This window comes from Polypterus senegalus, chromosome 11 (genome assembly GCF_016835505.1).
Source record: "Polypterus senegalus isolate Bchr_013 chromosome 11, ASM1683550v1, whole genome shotgun sequence".
NCBI classification, from domain to species: Eukaryota; Metazoa; Chordata; class Cladistia; order Polypteriformes; family Polypteridae; genus Polypterus; species Polypterus senegalus.
In genome coordinates, this window is record NC_053164.1 from 62,827,533 (window position 1) to 62,842,316 (window position 14,784).

The window sequence follows — 14,784 nt, forward strand, 5'->3', positions numbered from 1 at the left end:
CATATGTTTTCCTGTCCAATAGCAAGTATCCAATAGCAGATTTCATTTAATGCCTGCGGCTTGATATGTTTCCATTTTTGCATTCCAACATGACTAATCAGTGAGTAGTCCTGAGTATTAAAGGATCTTTTATCTCCTGGTCCTTTCTTCAACTGTTCTTTGTTCTAGACTAGCTACCTAAGCGAGGCATTTCTACACTTGTGTGAGGGAGCAAGGGAGAGACACACTGGATTTGCACTAGTGATGGTAAATGCTAAAATAATAAAATTACACAAAGTAATTCCACAAGGTGAAGATCTATCAACATATTATTCTGCTTTGCAGTTCAACCATCAAATAACAGATGAGAATCTAAACATCAAACACGCAGCAATGAAAGAGGCAATGCAAATGAGTATTAAAAAAAGTGTCCTTCTTTTGTTCAATGGGCAAAGTGTTAAATTGTACTGAACATAAATAATCAACGTTATCAATGATAATGATAACAACTACTCTAAAACAGGCAATGTGAACGTTCATACACTTTATAAATTGCACCAAAAAAAAATGAATCAATGGGTCACTTAAAAGGGCTCTAGACTTCAGGCCCCAAGATGGAACTGAAACGTTCAGGCTGCACATGTGCACACCTCAGAAAAGTGTCTGCCAATGCAACCCAAAAACAGGCTAGCAGTGCAAGCTACAAACAACATTTCACATACTCTAGAAAGCAATATTTTTGTAGATAAGAAATTGCATTGAACATGTGGAAAATACGAAACATTTGGTTATGAAAACAAAGATAATTTTTTTAATAAAGATTTTAATAATACATTAAATTATCAAGCCAAACCTACTATTTAATTTTTTTTTCTAACAGACGCATCTGCTAGGGACTCTACTCAATACAAAAAAATATTCAGCATGGTGTTTGAGAACTAAATATCTCTAGTAGTTTTCTCAGTTTTAGACCAATGGATGACATTTGTGTAGTAGACTGCAGTAAGCAAATAAACTTAAAAGTCATAATTTCAATACAGTAAAGCTAATTTTAAACCTGATGAACTGCTTGCTTCTGAGAATGACAGCATGTGATGAAATGTAAAATTAAATTTACTCAAATCAAATGCAAATTCATGCTCTTAAAACAAACATTGTGAAAGTTTATGTTTCATACTGCAAAGTGCAAGCCACATACTTCACACGGCTTGAGACGATCAATCAATAAATAGGTAAGATTAAATTAGTAAGAAAAATAAAATGTAAGTAAAATATTTAGGGTATCATGCAAAAGTGCTGTACCCTTTTCTTTCTTTATATATTCCATTTTTCTACCTATTTCTTTAAAATGTCTCTCAGTGAAAATGGGGGAAACTTTTACCTTAAAACTGAGAAATTAAACCAAGTCATTATTAGATACTTTTTTTGCTTTTTGGAGCTTGCATACTACTTGATTAAGGCAGTACAGCTGATGCTACTGTTTAAACATATTATTAATATTAGACATATTATGTAAACTAGCAGAACTCCCTCATTAGTAAACACTGATGGCATACTTTGGTTTATGGCATTTATAATACCTAAAGTTTAATGGCTTCCAATATAAATTTGTAATCATTAATGTTGGTTCTTTAATTACTGTATTTCATGTTTAGGGTTAAGTACCTTGACAGAAGATGCAAACTGTTTCAAAAAATAACAACATGGGGCTCTTACACAGACCACACAATCTAGTGAATTTTTTTACACTTATGCTTGGACAGATAAGCTCTTGGTCTACCTCACTGAATAATATCTGACTTTAATGGAAATCTTTAGCAGATGCAAAGTCATATACTTTTCACAGAACTGCACATTTTGTCAGATGTTTTCTGTTTTAGAGTATTAATGAACTGTATCACATTTTATTCACTTATTTCTAAGACTGCAAAATAGATTTACTATATTGTTATGATTTTGCAAATAACAGACAACAGCACTTTCTTTTAAATCAAGTTCCTTACCACGCTATTGAACTATTCCTTGCTTTTTTTAATCTGAATTGTTTCCGATTATTATAATAACAGTAACGGCGCACTGCATGATAACATGAGTGAATACACGACCTAGTTTTCAAACTCTTTCTCTGTATGTTTAGCATTCATTTGCTCAGAGATTGATGTGCTTGTTGCTTCCTGAGCAGCTCTTCTTTTCTCCACCCTAGTGGCCCACTTCTTCTCTTCTTTCGTGAGGCATCTTTTTGCGTTACAACTGATTAAGTCAGTTTTTGTGTTGCAATTACTTAGTATGCTTTCTTTAATTTTTCACTTAAGCTTGCACTTAAATCTTCAATCTGCCTCAAGAATGATTTAAGAAATGAAGGGGTAGGGGAAGTGATGGCGAAGGTGGTACGGAATGAAAATGGCACCTGTACGCATGCGCCACATGACTGCCCTGCTGGCCGCTGCCGAGATTTGATTCTACAATAAAATAAAATAAAAAGAGGAATAACCTTGGAGGTCAATCATTACCCCAAAACCAGATAGTAGACGTCACGTAGTATATGTGTACCGAATTTCAGGTGAATAGGTCAAATGGTTTGAAAGCTACAGGTGATTTAAAATCCAGGACAGATAAACGAACAGCCACGGTAGCGTATTATATATAAAGATGTATAGCAGGGGCCTTGTGTAAGGTAACATGCCTCCTAGACATAACCAAATGTGTTGGGAGACTATTATCTATATATATAATTCACTAAGGCAAGACAACCATGAAAAGCATGCCGGAAGGGGCGTGGATTCACTAAGCCCGACAAGTGAGACACCTATGGCGCACACAGGAAGGAGTCACGCCCACCAACTCCAAGACCATTGGATATGACGACAACTTGCAGGGCCACACCCACCAACTCGGACGTGACGACACAGAAAAAATGGCGTCGTTTATGTTCGTCTGTCGTAGAGGCCACATGCAGTGCAGGTCAGGTTAATGTCATGTACCTCCGAGCTACGTTGACTGTTCATAGAGGCATGTTTCTCGCTGAGGTGAATCGCCATATGCAGCGTGTGAAACGGTTTGCGAGGGGTATCCCATGGGATCCTTAAAACAATCCTTTAAAACTGAGGTTAAAGCACAATGAAGGAATCAGTCTTTAAAAACCAATAAGCCCTGTGCCTCTGTTTCATTACCGTCTCACCTGCTTCACCAATGCAGGCCCTGCAACAGTCGAGACGCTCTGTCAGCAGCTGACCTTCTCTGTGTCTGACTGGTTCACACAGAGGCAGCGCAAGAGAAAGCCGCGCCAGAGACAGACAGAGGCACACACACAGGCAGCTGGTGGGCGGCTCTCCGTGAGTTTCTCTTGCGAGCGGACACATGACCAGGCGGTGTGTATGCTTTGAGAACGAGGCTGGACGCGGATTGCGACCGGGCACATGAGCAGGCAGTGTGTATGCTTCGAGTGCGAGGGTGGACGCAACAGGACCATTTAGGAAAAATCATGTCGCGGATGTGATTCGCTGTATGCAGTGTGTAAAACAGTTTTGTTTGTCGCAGATGTGAATCGCTGTATGCGGCATGTAGAACAGTTTGCGAGGGGTGTCCCTGTGTCTTTCCAGAAGTGTTCAACCAACAATAAATAATTATGCGGCGTTTGTTATGCCGCGGGTTCACTATTGTGTTGTATTTTGCTCTCTCCAGAGTTCCATCTTTTCATTCACTTACTGTTGTATTCTCACACTAACCTGTTTTAGACAACCGTGTCTTTCCAGAAGTGTTTACCATTCAATAAATAATTATGCATGAGATTGAGTGTGTTTCTAGGTGTGGGTAAGCCGTTGAACCCCATTCGGGCTGCAAACCGTGGAATTGCCACTAAGTGCGACTCATTTGCTCCCACTGTTTTTGTCCCTACCCTTTGTACACACCCCCCTCCCACACGTTGACTGTTAATAGAGGCATGTTTCTCACGGAGGTGAATCTCCATATGAAGCGTGTAAAACTGTTTGCGAGGGGTATCCCATGGGATCATTAAAACATTCCTTTACAACAGAGGTTAAAACACAATGAAGTGAGCAGTCTTTAAAAAAACGAGTTATTGTTTACGACGCACTACCGCATGCAGCATAGCAAAGTGTTGTACACGCTACATACAGCAATTCGCATCCGCAACAAACATGCGTTTTCTTAGATGCTCCTGCACTTTGTACACACCCCCCTCCCACCTCGCTACACCGCACGGACGATTCTGTATTGGTTCGTTCCGTGCATTGTTACAATGTTGCTTTTCTTGCTGATTTATTACATTACTGATTTGCAAATGTTACATTTTCTCCCTGTGCTTAAAAATTATTAAAAAAACGGCCTGATTATGCGGCGTATGGTACGCTGCGGATTGCCTAGTTCCATTAAATACTTTCCTCAGTTGTTCCTCCATTAAAAAATCTCCCCAGAATAGTTACTCTTGGGAATCCATTTATAATTTCACAACCTGTCCTTCTTGCTAGGACAAGATACTCTCAGCATTTCATCTACAGTATAACCCTGTTTCTTAGGTTATGTGTTTTCTGACAATTTAAAGTTAACTCTACAAAGGTCCTAAGAAATCACCCAAGATTCAAGAATCAGAATACCAGATCCTTGCTAGGCACACTCATACATTCACTTTCATTGGCATGTGAACAAATACAGATAGTTAATGAGCCTAAAAGACACTTTGTTAGAACACAGAAAAGCCACAAAGACTGGTGGAGTATCCAAACTCCACATACATTTCAAATTAGATGGACATTAAACTGGAACTGTAAAAAAAAGTCATAAACACTTTTTCCATCAAACATAAAAAGGTAATAGAGTAAAAGATAAAAAAAGAACTTACTGAACATTGCTGTTCAATTGTGAATTGCTGTCTCTCTTCATCAAACAATTACAAAATAATCACAGAAAAATGCCACACTTATAATAATTTGCATTGTTTCATTAAATCTGAAAAAGTGTGTCAACGCTACAATGATTTCAGTTAGGTGAAAAACAAATATGAAATGCCATCACAATGTTTTCTTTGAATACAAAGGGCACGGTAAGCATCAGTATGACCAGGGGAAAGGAGAACATACAAGATGGCACATGGCATATTGTGGATGGAGCAAGCTGCAAGTGAAGACCACAGCCTTTGGATGATGGCTTACTCTCCATGTTCTCACAGACACATCATACCCTAAAATGTATACAAATGAAAAAAACAAGCTTTATAATAAATAATAAAGTTTCTTTGATAGTGACATATGAATGTACTGACATATAGTTCAGTAGGTTAAAGTGAAAGGAGCAATGGAATTTTTGACTTTGTATTGAATGTAGAGCCATTTGGGAAAAATATTGGATATTTCCACATTTATACATATATATGTGACAACTGTATTGAACCACCTCCTGTAGGCTCACTACCTGCAGGAGGAGTAGTGGCCGAGTGTGTTGTGACCTGGGCGTCGGTCAAAGGCAGAGGTCTGGAAAAGGGGCATATCTCACTGCTAAGACTGTTGTCCCTGTGACCAGTTGGATAAGTGGTGGAAAATGAATGAATGAATGCACTGAACCATACTTTAAGCACTAGGATATGATGCTGCAGTTATATTGAAATGATAGTGCATGTGTTGAATCAGAAAACACAATCCCATGTAGAGATTCACATTCAATCATAATGGCTTGGCAGAAGGTGTATACACAGCTAGAGAAAAATTCTCGAATTTACAGACATTATCGGATCTGCCTTGTCTGTAAAAAACATGAGTGAGCCACCTTCCAGCACTGTGCTCTATGCTCATGGCTTGCTCTGTCCACAATGTGTCATCTTTTGTGTTCTTATTTCTCCAGGTCAAATTTATGCTGGCTGTATACTTTGTATACCTACAGTTGTGCTGCTATATGATACATTTGGAATAATTAATGAAGAAGTGCAACATGTATTCTAAGTAAAAGCAGAACATAACAGTTGATGAACAATTAGTTATGAGAAATTGGTGCCATTTCACTCAGTACAAGTCAAGAAACCAAAAAATATGGTATCAAATTTTGGATAGCTGCCAATATAAATAACAAATCCCACCCAAATATCAGGGAAAGACATTCTGCAACTCTGGTGATGTTACTTGTTGAGATTTTTACAGGCAATGGAAGCAATGTCAGTTATCACAACATTTCCAGTTCTCTTCAAACAGCAAAAAGAAAAGCCTGCTTAATATAGTTGACAAAATAAGACTGGAATTACTTCCTTCCATGAAAGGCAACACAACAGATGTTCAAGGGGGCTGTTATATCAGAAATAGTGTATCACATACATATAATGCTTATCTACTTTATTAAGTTCCACACAAACAATACTTCTGTTTTTCTTGTTTCTGTTAAACCCAACAACCCCTCATATCTGCTTCTGGCCAGACACCACATCCCCCCCTAGTTGATAACATCTTCTAAATGAATGTAAAACCCCAGAGGAAGCCTGTGGTAGTGATTGAGGACCAGTCATTCCATTTCCAGTCACTGTTTGGGGCTTCCATGCAATGCATATTTGGATCATGATGAATCTGACTAGGTGGTGTGACTTTTTCGGGCTGTTTGCAAGACATCTAGAACCATCTTGCAGGAAAAAAAGTAGCTGGTCCAAGCCACTGAGTAATTAGCAATGGATTTGATCAACAGGGTCTAATCTTACTGATGCGGGGAGGAAGCCACGCACACACTCAGGCTTGTTCCTATAGCAATGGTAGTTTTGGTTTTCTGGCCTGAATGAAATGCTGTTGTTGAAATGTAACATGTGTCTGTGAATGTGTTGGCAGAGGTAAAATTTTACCCAAAGGTGGTCCAAAGGGATGGTCAGTTATCTGCCTAACATCATTATCAGTAGTTATCATGTCTGGCAGAGCCCACCGAGCAAAAGGTAATCCAGGCCCCTAATGATGGACTGGGTTGTTACAGTTGCATGAGGCAGGGCTTCTGGCCATTTGAAATAGAGATCATATGCCATCAGGAGACAGCAAGCATTGTGTGGGGCACCAAGTAATTCACCGCAAAAGCCAATCTGAATGTGCTTCCAGGGAGCAAGTGGCCAATGTACAGGAGTGAATGGCGCTGGTGCTCTGGGTGGAGATTTTCTACTGAGGAGACAGGCAGTACAGTCTTTTGCATGTATCTCAACATAACGGTTTATAGGCCACCACACAATATGCCTGCAATTCTGTTTCAGCTTTATGATGCCCAAATTGCCCTTATGTGCCATTCGCAAAAGTTGAGCTTGTAGCACTGCTGGTATCAGAGTACGATGGCCTCCAACAATATAGACATTTTCCCAACAGAATAAATCATCCTTAACTCTATAGTATCGAACCAGTTCCTGTTCTATAGCGGTGGGCCAGCCTTCCCTAATAAAAGAGCAAAGTTTACAAAAAATAGGATCATCTCTAGATGCTTGGCACAGCTGGTCCAATGAGATATCAGAAGAGACAGGAGAATGCAGCATAAACGTCAGGTGTGGCTCCGTGTCACAAATCTGCTTATACTGCAGCTGGCACTCATGCCTAGGATAAGAGGTCTGCTACTGCATTGTGGATAAAGGCCTAAAAATTGTAATGGTGCAGATGGTCTGCCCAGCGTAGAAAACCGAGGGATTAATGACCAGACTCATTCATGTTTAACAGTGCTGTGATAGTCTGGTGTTCAGTATAGTGAGTAAAAGGCCTGCCATACAAGTAGAGGTGCCAGAATTCACAAGCCCACATACAGGCCAACGTTTTTCTTTCACTAACAGAATATTTCTGTTCAGTGACAGATACCAATCATGAAGCATAAGCGACAGGCCTTTCTATGCCATTGTGCACTTGAGAAAGAACTGCTCACAATGCTACAGCAGAAGCATCTCATGCCACAACAGTGGGAGCTATAAGACTAAGGTGAGTTAAAGTAGGAGAACTGGTGAGTTGCTGCTTAATTGTCTCCACTGTCTTCTGACAGTATGATGTTCAGGAGATAACATAGAGGTGCTGTTGTTGAGGCAAACAGTGTGAGGAAGTAAAGATAATATGCTGCCATTCCCAAAAAGGATGACAGTTGTGAGAACTTTTGAGTTTCAGGAAGAGATCAGAGAGCATTCACATTCAACATTATAGGTGTGATGCCTTGCCCTGAGAGCCAATGCCCCACAAATTCAGTTTCGTGCACCCAAAAAGATTATTTTCTGAGTTAAGGGTGACATTGTGATTTAAGAGTTGGTGGAACATCTGAGAAAGGTGCTCATCATGTTGACCCAGGGTGGCCAAATGCACTATGATGCCATCCAAATAAATGGCTACACCTGGAATTCCTGCCAGCAAGAGAGACATAACCTTCTGGAAACAGCTAGGTGCTGTTCTGAGGCCAAAAGGCATCCTCTTGTAATGGAAGACTCCGTGGTGTGTCACAAAATCTGTGAGATCTCTGATTATAGGATGAAGGGTAGCCTGCAGATAGCTGTGATTTAGGTCCAGTTTCCTGAACACTGTAGATCCATGAATATGTGTGGTCAGCTCCTCGGCAGATGGCAAAGGGTATTTATTAGGAATGAATGCTTTATTTACAGAATACAGATCAATGCAAAGATGCAGACCCCTGATTTTTTCTTTGCCACAACTAAATCTGAAATCCACTAGTTCAATAATGTCCTCTTCCAGGAGGAGAAACTTGTTCTCTTAATGATAATGACACTCTCCCCAGTTGTTGCATAAATGAAGAAATTAATTTATCCACTGTAGGTCAACCCAGTGATGCAGCCTAACCCTATAAACTACACTGGGAAATCCTGCTGCCAGTGTGATGTTATCTGCATAATGTCAGTGCTACTTAAATGACACAATTCAAAACAGATCCAAACCCATCAGATTTGCACCCAAGGTGGTAACAAAAATGTAAAATCAAAAGGCCCTTGATCTTCATACTGTACTGTAAGACAAACAGTACCCAGCACTGTTATGTTTAAATTGCCATATTCTGCAAGTGATATAGAGGAGTGTTGAAGTGGGACATGAAAAAAATGTCTGTCATTTGTCACTTTATTGAACAAAGAAACCTTGGCTCCTGTATCAGTGAGCAAGGGGAGAAGGATACATAACAGGCACACATTTTGAAAAGGCTATCTGGTCTGGACACTGAATTAATTATTGTTGAAGATGGAGGTGTCTCGGAAGGGGGGAATTAGGAGCTGAGCGTCACCACCAAGTAAAAAGGTTCATTTTTTGACAATTTCTGCAGTGCTGGCAGAGAGTAGGATATTTTGGTTATTTGGTAAAATGTCTGAGGGAGCCACTGCTTCCACAACACTGTTGGTGAACTTGCGGAGCATTCTTTACAGTCTGCACAAGCATTGGGAGTGATGTGTCAGTAGATGGTGCTGTTGCCTTGCCTGCCAACTTAGATGTGGCCAAAATCTCTGCTTCAACTTGTTCCCCAATCTCTATGGCTTTGCTTAATGATACCATATTCGGTTCCAATAATAAACGTTTTCTCAGCTGTTCACAAGACATTTTCTCAATCAGTTGGTGCCTTATTAACTCGTCTTGTAATGTCCTGAACTTAGAGTGTTGCACAAGCTCACACAACACTGAGATGAAGTGCATGATTGACTAACCTGGCTGCTGAGCATGCTGACAAAACTGGAAATGGCTTAGGAGAACACTGCGTTGGTCCAAAATGGCCAGCCAGTGCTGTCACCAAGGCTGCAAGAAACTCAAGAGTCGGTTGCAGGGTAGAAAAAATGTACTGCCCTTCCACTCCCAAGCAATGTAAAAGAAGTTCCCTTTTCCTTGTTGTATTAACATTATTCATTCCGGCCACCAACAGGAACGTCTATAATGAAAGACACCAGCAGCTCCAGAGAACTAGCGGTTTACCAGGTACTGGCAAGAATGCAGCTTGAGAAGGCAGGACAAACTTTGCCATCCTTGTCAATCTGTTGTATCAAAAATTGTGGGTCACACACGTATAATGCTTAACTAATCTTTATCATCCAAACAAACAATAAAAAAGTTCAAAAAGGTTCTTGCAGTTTAATTGCTCACAAGACTGAGTATCAGAGATCCTGCCCTGCAATAAACCTATCCTCTTTAGACATGTGCCTACTGCTTTCATCCTGCTTGGAATTTTATACAGTTACAGTTGATAAGGCTTTTGGTGACATGTTAAGCCTGAGCAACTATTTGGATTCTGCTTCCATCTACTGGATGAAATAACATGATGCTGAAAAAAAAATCTATGGTTTTCTGCCATTTTATAGAAACTCCAAGATAACTCATCAATATTGAGTGGGACGCAGCCTCCAACAAAAATGAAAAGCTGTAAAGGCAGTTTAAGAATGAACTATAACTGAACCATTCATTGATCAAATCAAGCAATACTGGGTGATGATGAGAATTGTTCATCAGTTATTGGCCTGGAAAGTAAAACTAAAGCCCCAGTAAAATTGAATATTAAATCAAAAATCAAAAATGGATAAAATTATCCAAATCATGATCAAACTCTCTAGAATCTTTAAGTAATGATTATGCCTGTAATAAGGTTACTTATAGGAATGTTGGTATTTGGAATGTTTTTGGTGGACAATTCTTTGATGTGAAAAGTCAAATCAAAACAAAAACAACGATCATCAAATGCATATAATTTAGATTTATTATTACTGTTATATTACCTTGCATATCTTTCTTAATCTTGCAAATCTGATGAATTAAGACTGGAAAGAGCTTTTATTTGAATTTATTTTTTTAATGTAGGGATTTTTTGTATTATTTAATGGAGAAATTTTATTTTACTATATTAAACAGAAGAGGGGAAAAATGAATCTTTTGTAATTTTACCTAACTGTTTTTAAATCTTTAAATCAAGGGACTGATTCAAAAAAACATTTCTTAATTGGCCGAATGTTATATTTTTTGCAACAGTTTGTGTTTCCAAGCAACTAAAAAATTAATAGAAGGGCTACTAGAAAATTGAAGTTGATGTTAAACTTTTTTGGTTTAGGAGGTCTTTGATGTAACACTAAGAGGTATTAATGAAGAGAACGGTAAAAGCATACAGTCAATCCACTTTCAAAAGGTCACGAAGAAAATTTTCAGATATCCCTGAGATCACTGACATTAAAACTTTTATGTGTTTCCTTTCTCTACAGTTACTAAAATGAAGGTGACAGCATTGATCCTACTTGTACTGATATGTAAGTCTTTATTTCGTACATAAATACAATTTTAAACTAATAACAATATAAATCTATAAACATAATAACTGAGGTATTGCTAGCTGACAGTATAGAAGGAGAAAAAAAAATGCCACTCAGCAGAATTCCTGTAGAACGTTCTGGCCCCACCTGGTCAGTTTTAACAGACAAACATGGACAAAGTCACAGTTCTGGTAGTCTTGCGGGGTCAAATGTGATTCTCAAATGTGAATACACTTTTGGAGGCAACCTGTTAAAAAGGTGTGTATGGAATTGTAGAGAAATCCTGCACTGCAAAGGCTGTACCCATAGGGCTTCTGCCTGAAATACATACCACCAGATTCTTCAGTCTTTACATTGTAAACCACTGCTGGGGTTATTTTTATACAGATGTGGACAAATTTGTTGGTATCTTCAAAGTGCATTGAAAAAGCGCTGTATTCCTCCTGAAAATTATTAAATAAAAGACAATTGTCCATTTAACTAAAGCAAGGCCACACCAGGACACATTGCTTGGTATCCCTGGAAAAGATTATAATAATAATTGGATTCAAATGATTTTTCAAACTAGCTGTTTTCTTTAATTAGTATCATACATGTCTCCAATTGTACAATCAGTGACTCAGCCTACTTAAATGGATAAAAACTGTCACTTGGTATTATCTTGCATCCTACACTGAACACAGAGCAGCAAAAACAAAGGAGAGAGTTGTCTGAGGAGATCAGAAGGAAAATTCTAGACAAGCAAGTTAAAGTCAAAGGCTACAAGAACAACTCCATGTAGCTTGATGTTCCTGTGACAATGTTTGAGAAATATTATTAGGAGGTTTAAGGTCCATGGGACTGTAGACAACCTTCTTGATGTGTCTGCAAATGGAAAATCAACCCCGGAATGGGCAGAAGGATAGTGAGAATGGCAGACAAATAGCCAGGGAAAACATCTGAAGAGATACAAACTGAACTACTAGGTCAAGGTCCATGGAGGAGGCTTGGTTTGTTTTGTGGCTGTTTTGCTGCATCTGGCAAGAAACAATGAAATCTGAAGACTATCAAGACATTCTGGAATGAAATGTACTGCCTATTGTCAAAAAGCTCTGTCTCAGTTACAGGTCACTGATCATCCAACAGAACTGTGACCCAAAACACACAGCTAAAAGCACCCAAGAATGGCTAAGAACAAAACACTGGACTATTCTGAAATTGTCTTCTCTGAACACTGATTTAAATCTTAACAAACATCTATGGAAAAAAACAAAATATGCAGTCTGGAGAAGGCATTTTTTAAACCAGATACAGCTGGAACAGTTTGTTCAGGATGAGTGGGCCAAAGTATCTGCTGATGGGTGCTGAAGTCTCATTGACAGCTACAGGAATTGCTTGTTGGCAGTAATTGCCACTAAAGGTTATGCAATAAAATATAAGGTTAAGTGTCCCATCATGTTCTGTCTATGAGTGTTTTCATTTGTGCTACTATTTAAAATATTCTGTTGAATTAAAGCTCCAAAGCAAAGTCTAACTTTTGTAAAATATGGAATAAACAATAAAGGGTGACAATTACTTTAGTCCGTTTCAAGTTATTTCAGAGACAATTCTGAATTATTTTTTATGGCGGAATACTAACAAATTTGCCACATCTGTATAATACTGTAATTATATTCATAAGAATTATCTATTAAAGTTTTGAAAATATTTCAGTTTTTTTTTTTTTCCTGTGCTTTCTTAGTCACTGATACTAGAAAACCCCCACATATAATTTTCAATGAGATTCATCTGGATGTCCAGCTCCGCAAGACATCATGCTTTCCAGGGTTTTCCCCCAATTTGTGCCCTACAGACATAAAATAAAACTTACTTTTAGGCCATTATTTGACCATATTCTTTGTGCACAATTTTTGATATTTGATGTTGTTGATTACAAATATGATAATATTGTTGATATTTGAATCTTTACCTTTGGTTGTAGCCTTTTAACAGTCACTCCCAGGTGAAAAATGCCAAATTTTAAACACAAGCATGTTAGGTAAAGTTTTACATTATTTCAAAGTCAGTGATAACATGTTTATTTGGTATTTTAAATCGTTTAGTACGAATCTAGCCCTTTATGGACATTTATTATAGGGTGAAAAATTACAAATTTGTATTACAACTGAGAATATTTAGACTTAAAACATTTAAATTGAAGAAAACATTTTAATATTTCAAATATTCGAGGCAACTATTCTTGTATATAATGTGCTTCTAACTTATGAAGCAAGGCATTAGCTACTTAAGCTAATTCAGACTTTTTAAAGTAAGTTTATAATTTTGATTTTATTTTCACAGATTCATCCTTAACTTCTCCAAGCACAACAGGTAAAGCATGAATTTAAAAAAGATTTCCCATTAAAATGTATGTTGTGATATTGATAAAATACTGTACGTTTTATTAAATTATTTTCTTTTCAGTCTTATTGTTAACTTCTACAGACACAACAGGTAACCACTGATAAAATATTTCCATTAAAATGTATGTTGTTATAATATATTGAACTGATAATGTTAATTGAATGATATATTTTTTTATTAATTTTATGTTTATAAAATCAACCTTAACTTCTAAAATCACAACAGGTAACCACTGATACAAACACTATCCATTGAAACTTAAGTGGTTAAATTTATATAGTGTGATATGGTAATTATTATAGACAGATAAATAACTCTTCAAAATGAATATATTGCCATTTAATTTATAAAAGCACTGCAGTATGAAAATCATCAAAAATACTATCAAGTTATCCTTTTCATCTGAAATAAGAGTTTTGCTAAAATGTCATTATTATTAAATGTAAGCTTAATAACAGAGTTTAAGGCAAGACATTCTAAATACTCTGTACATACCTACTGACATAATTTTATTTTTTCAGTTTTAAATATTTTGTTGTTTTTTCCTCCTGGCATTTCCACTGCATAACACATAAGCAATCTTATTTTCTTTTCCATTATTTTTCCATGGGCCTTCTACCCTCCCACTCAACGCTCTCGATACTTACATTATTCTATAGTGTGTATTCACACTTAAAGAGAGGTTTACTCTGGTTCAGAGGAATATTTTTTCAAGGAAACATTGTAATACTAAAACCTTATCCTGTTTCTTATGCTAAGAGTTTTAATTGTCATACTTGAGATTTTCAAGAAAGGTAGATAGTTGAGAAGCTCAGGCACTTCAGAGAGTTCACCTCAACACACGCATTACAAGAAAAGGAAAACCTGAAGTCATTTAACTTCTCCTTAAAGCTAAAATTCTACCTCAAACTTTTCATCAAGCTCTACTTACTGTCTTTCCTAAGCAAAATAAGGACTTATTGCAATGTGCATCATACAGACCAATCTCACTTTTGAATAATGATGTAAAGATACTTTCTAAAGTCCTAGTTAGAAGGACTGAGAAAGTGCTTCCTTCTGTAATATCACAACCAAATTGAATTTATTAAAGGCAGACTCTTAATTTCCAATCTTCAATGCCTGTTTAATGTGATATATTCACCCACAAAGTCAAACACCCCGGAGATATTATCATTGGATGCAGAAAAAGCATTTGATATGATTGAATG

The 14,784-nt window shown here is 37.6% G+C and overlaps 1 protein-coding gene across 11 annotated transcripts in view; it reads left to right on the plus strand.

The window, feature by feature from the left end:
* The first annotated feature begins 1,162 nt into the window (after positions 1–1,162).
* Positions 1,163–14,784, plus strand: part of LOC120539084 (agglutinin-like protein ARB_02240) — a 66,834-nt gene continuing 53,212 nt past the window's right edge. For 10 of the 11 annotated variants that reach the window (XM_039768820.1, XM_039768828.1, XM_039768827.1 and 7 more), the window contains exons 1-4: positions 1,163–1,211; positions 11,147–11,191; positions 13,514–13,543; positions 13,637–13,666. In XM_039768820.1, coding sequence (XP_039624754.1) covers positions 11,155–11,191; positions 13,514–13,543; positions 13,637–13,666 — 97 coding nt within the window. In that variant the 5' untranslated portion in view covers positions 1,163–1,211; positions 11,147–11,154. The remainder of the gene's footprint in view (positions 1,212–11,146; positions 11,192–13,513; positions 13,544–13,636; positions 13,667–14,784) is intronic. The other variant, XM_039768821.1, reaches the window with a different exon arrangement.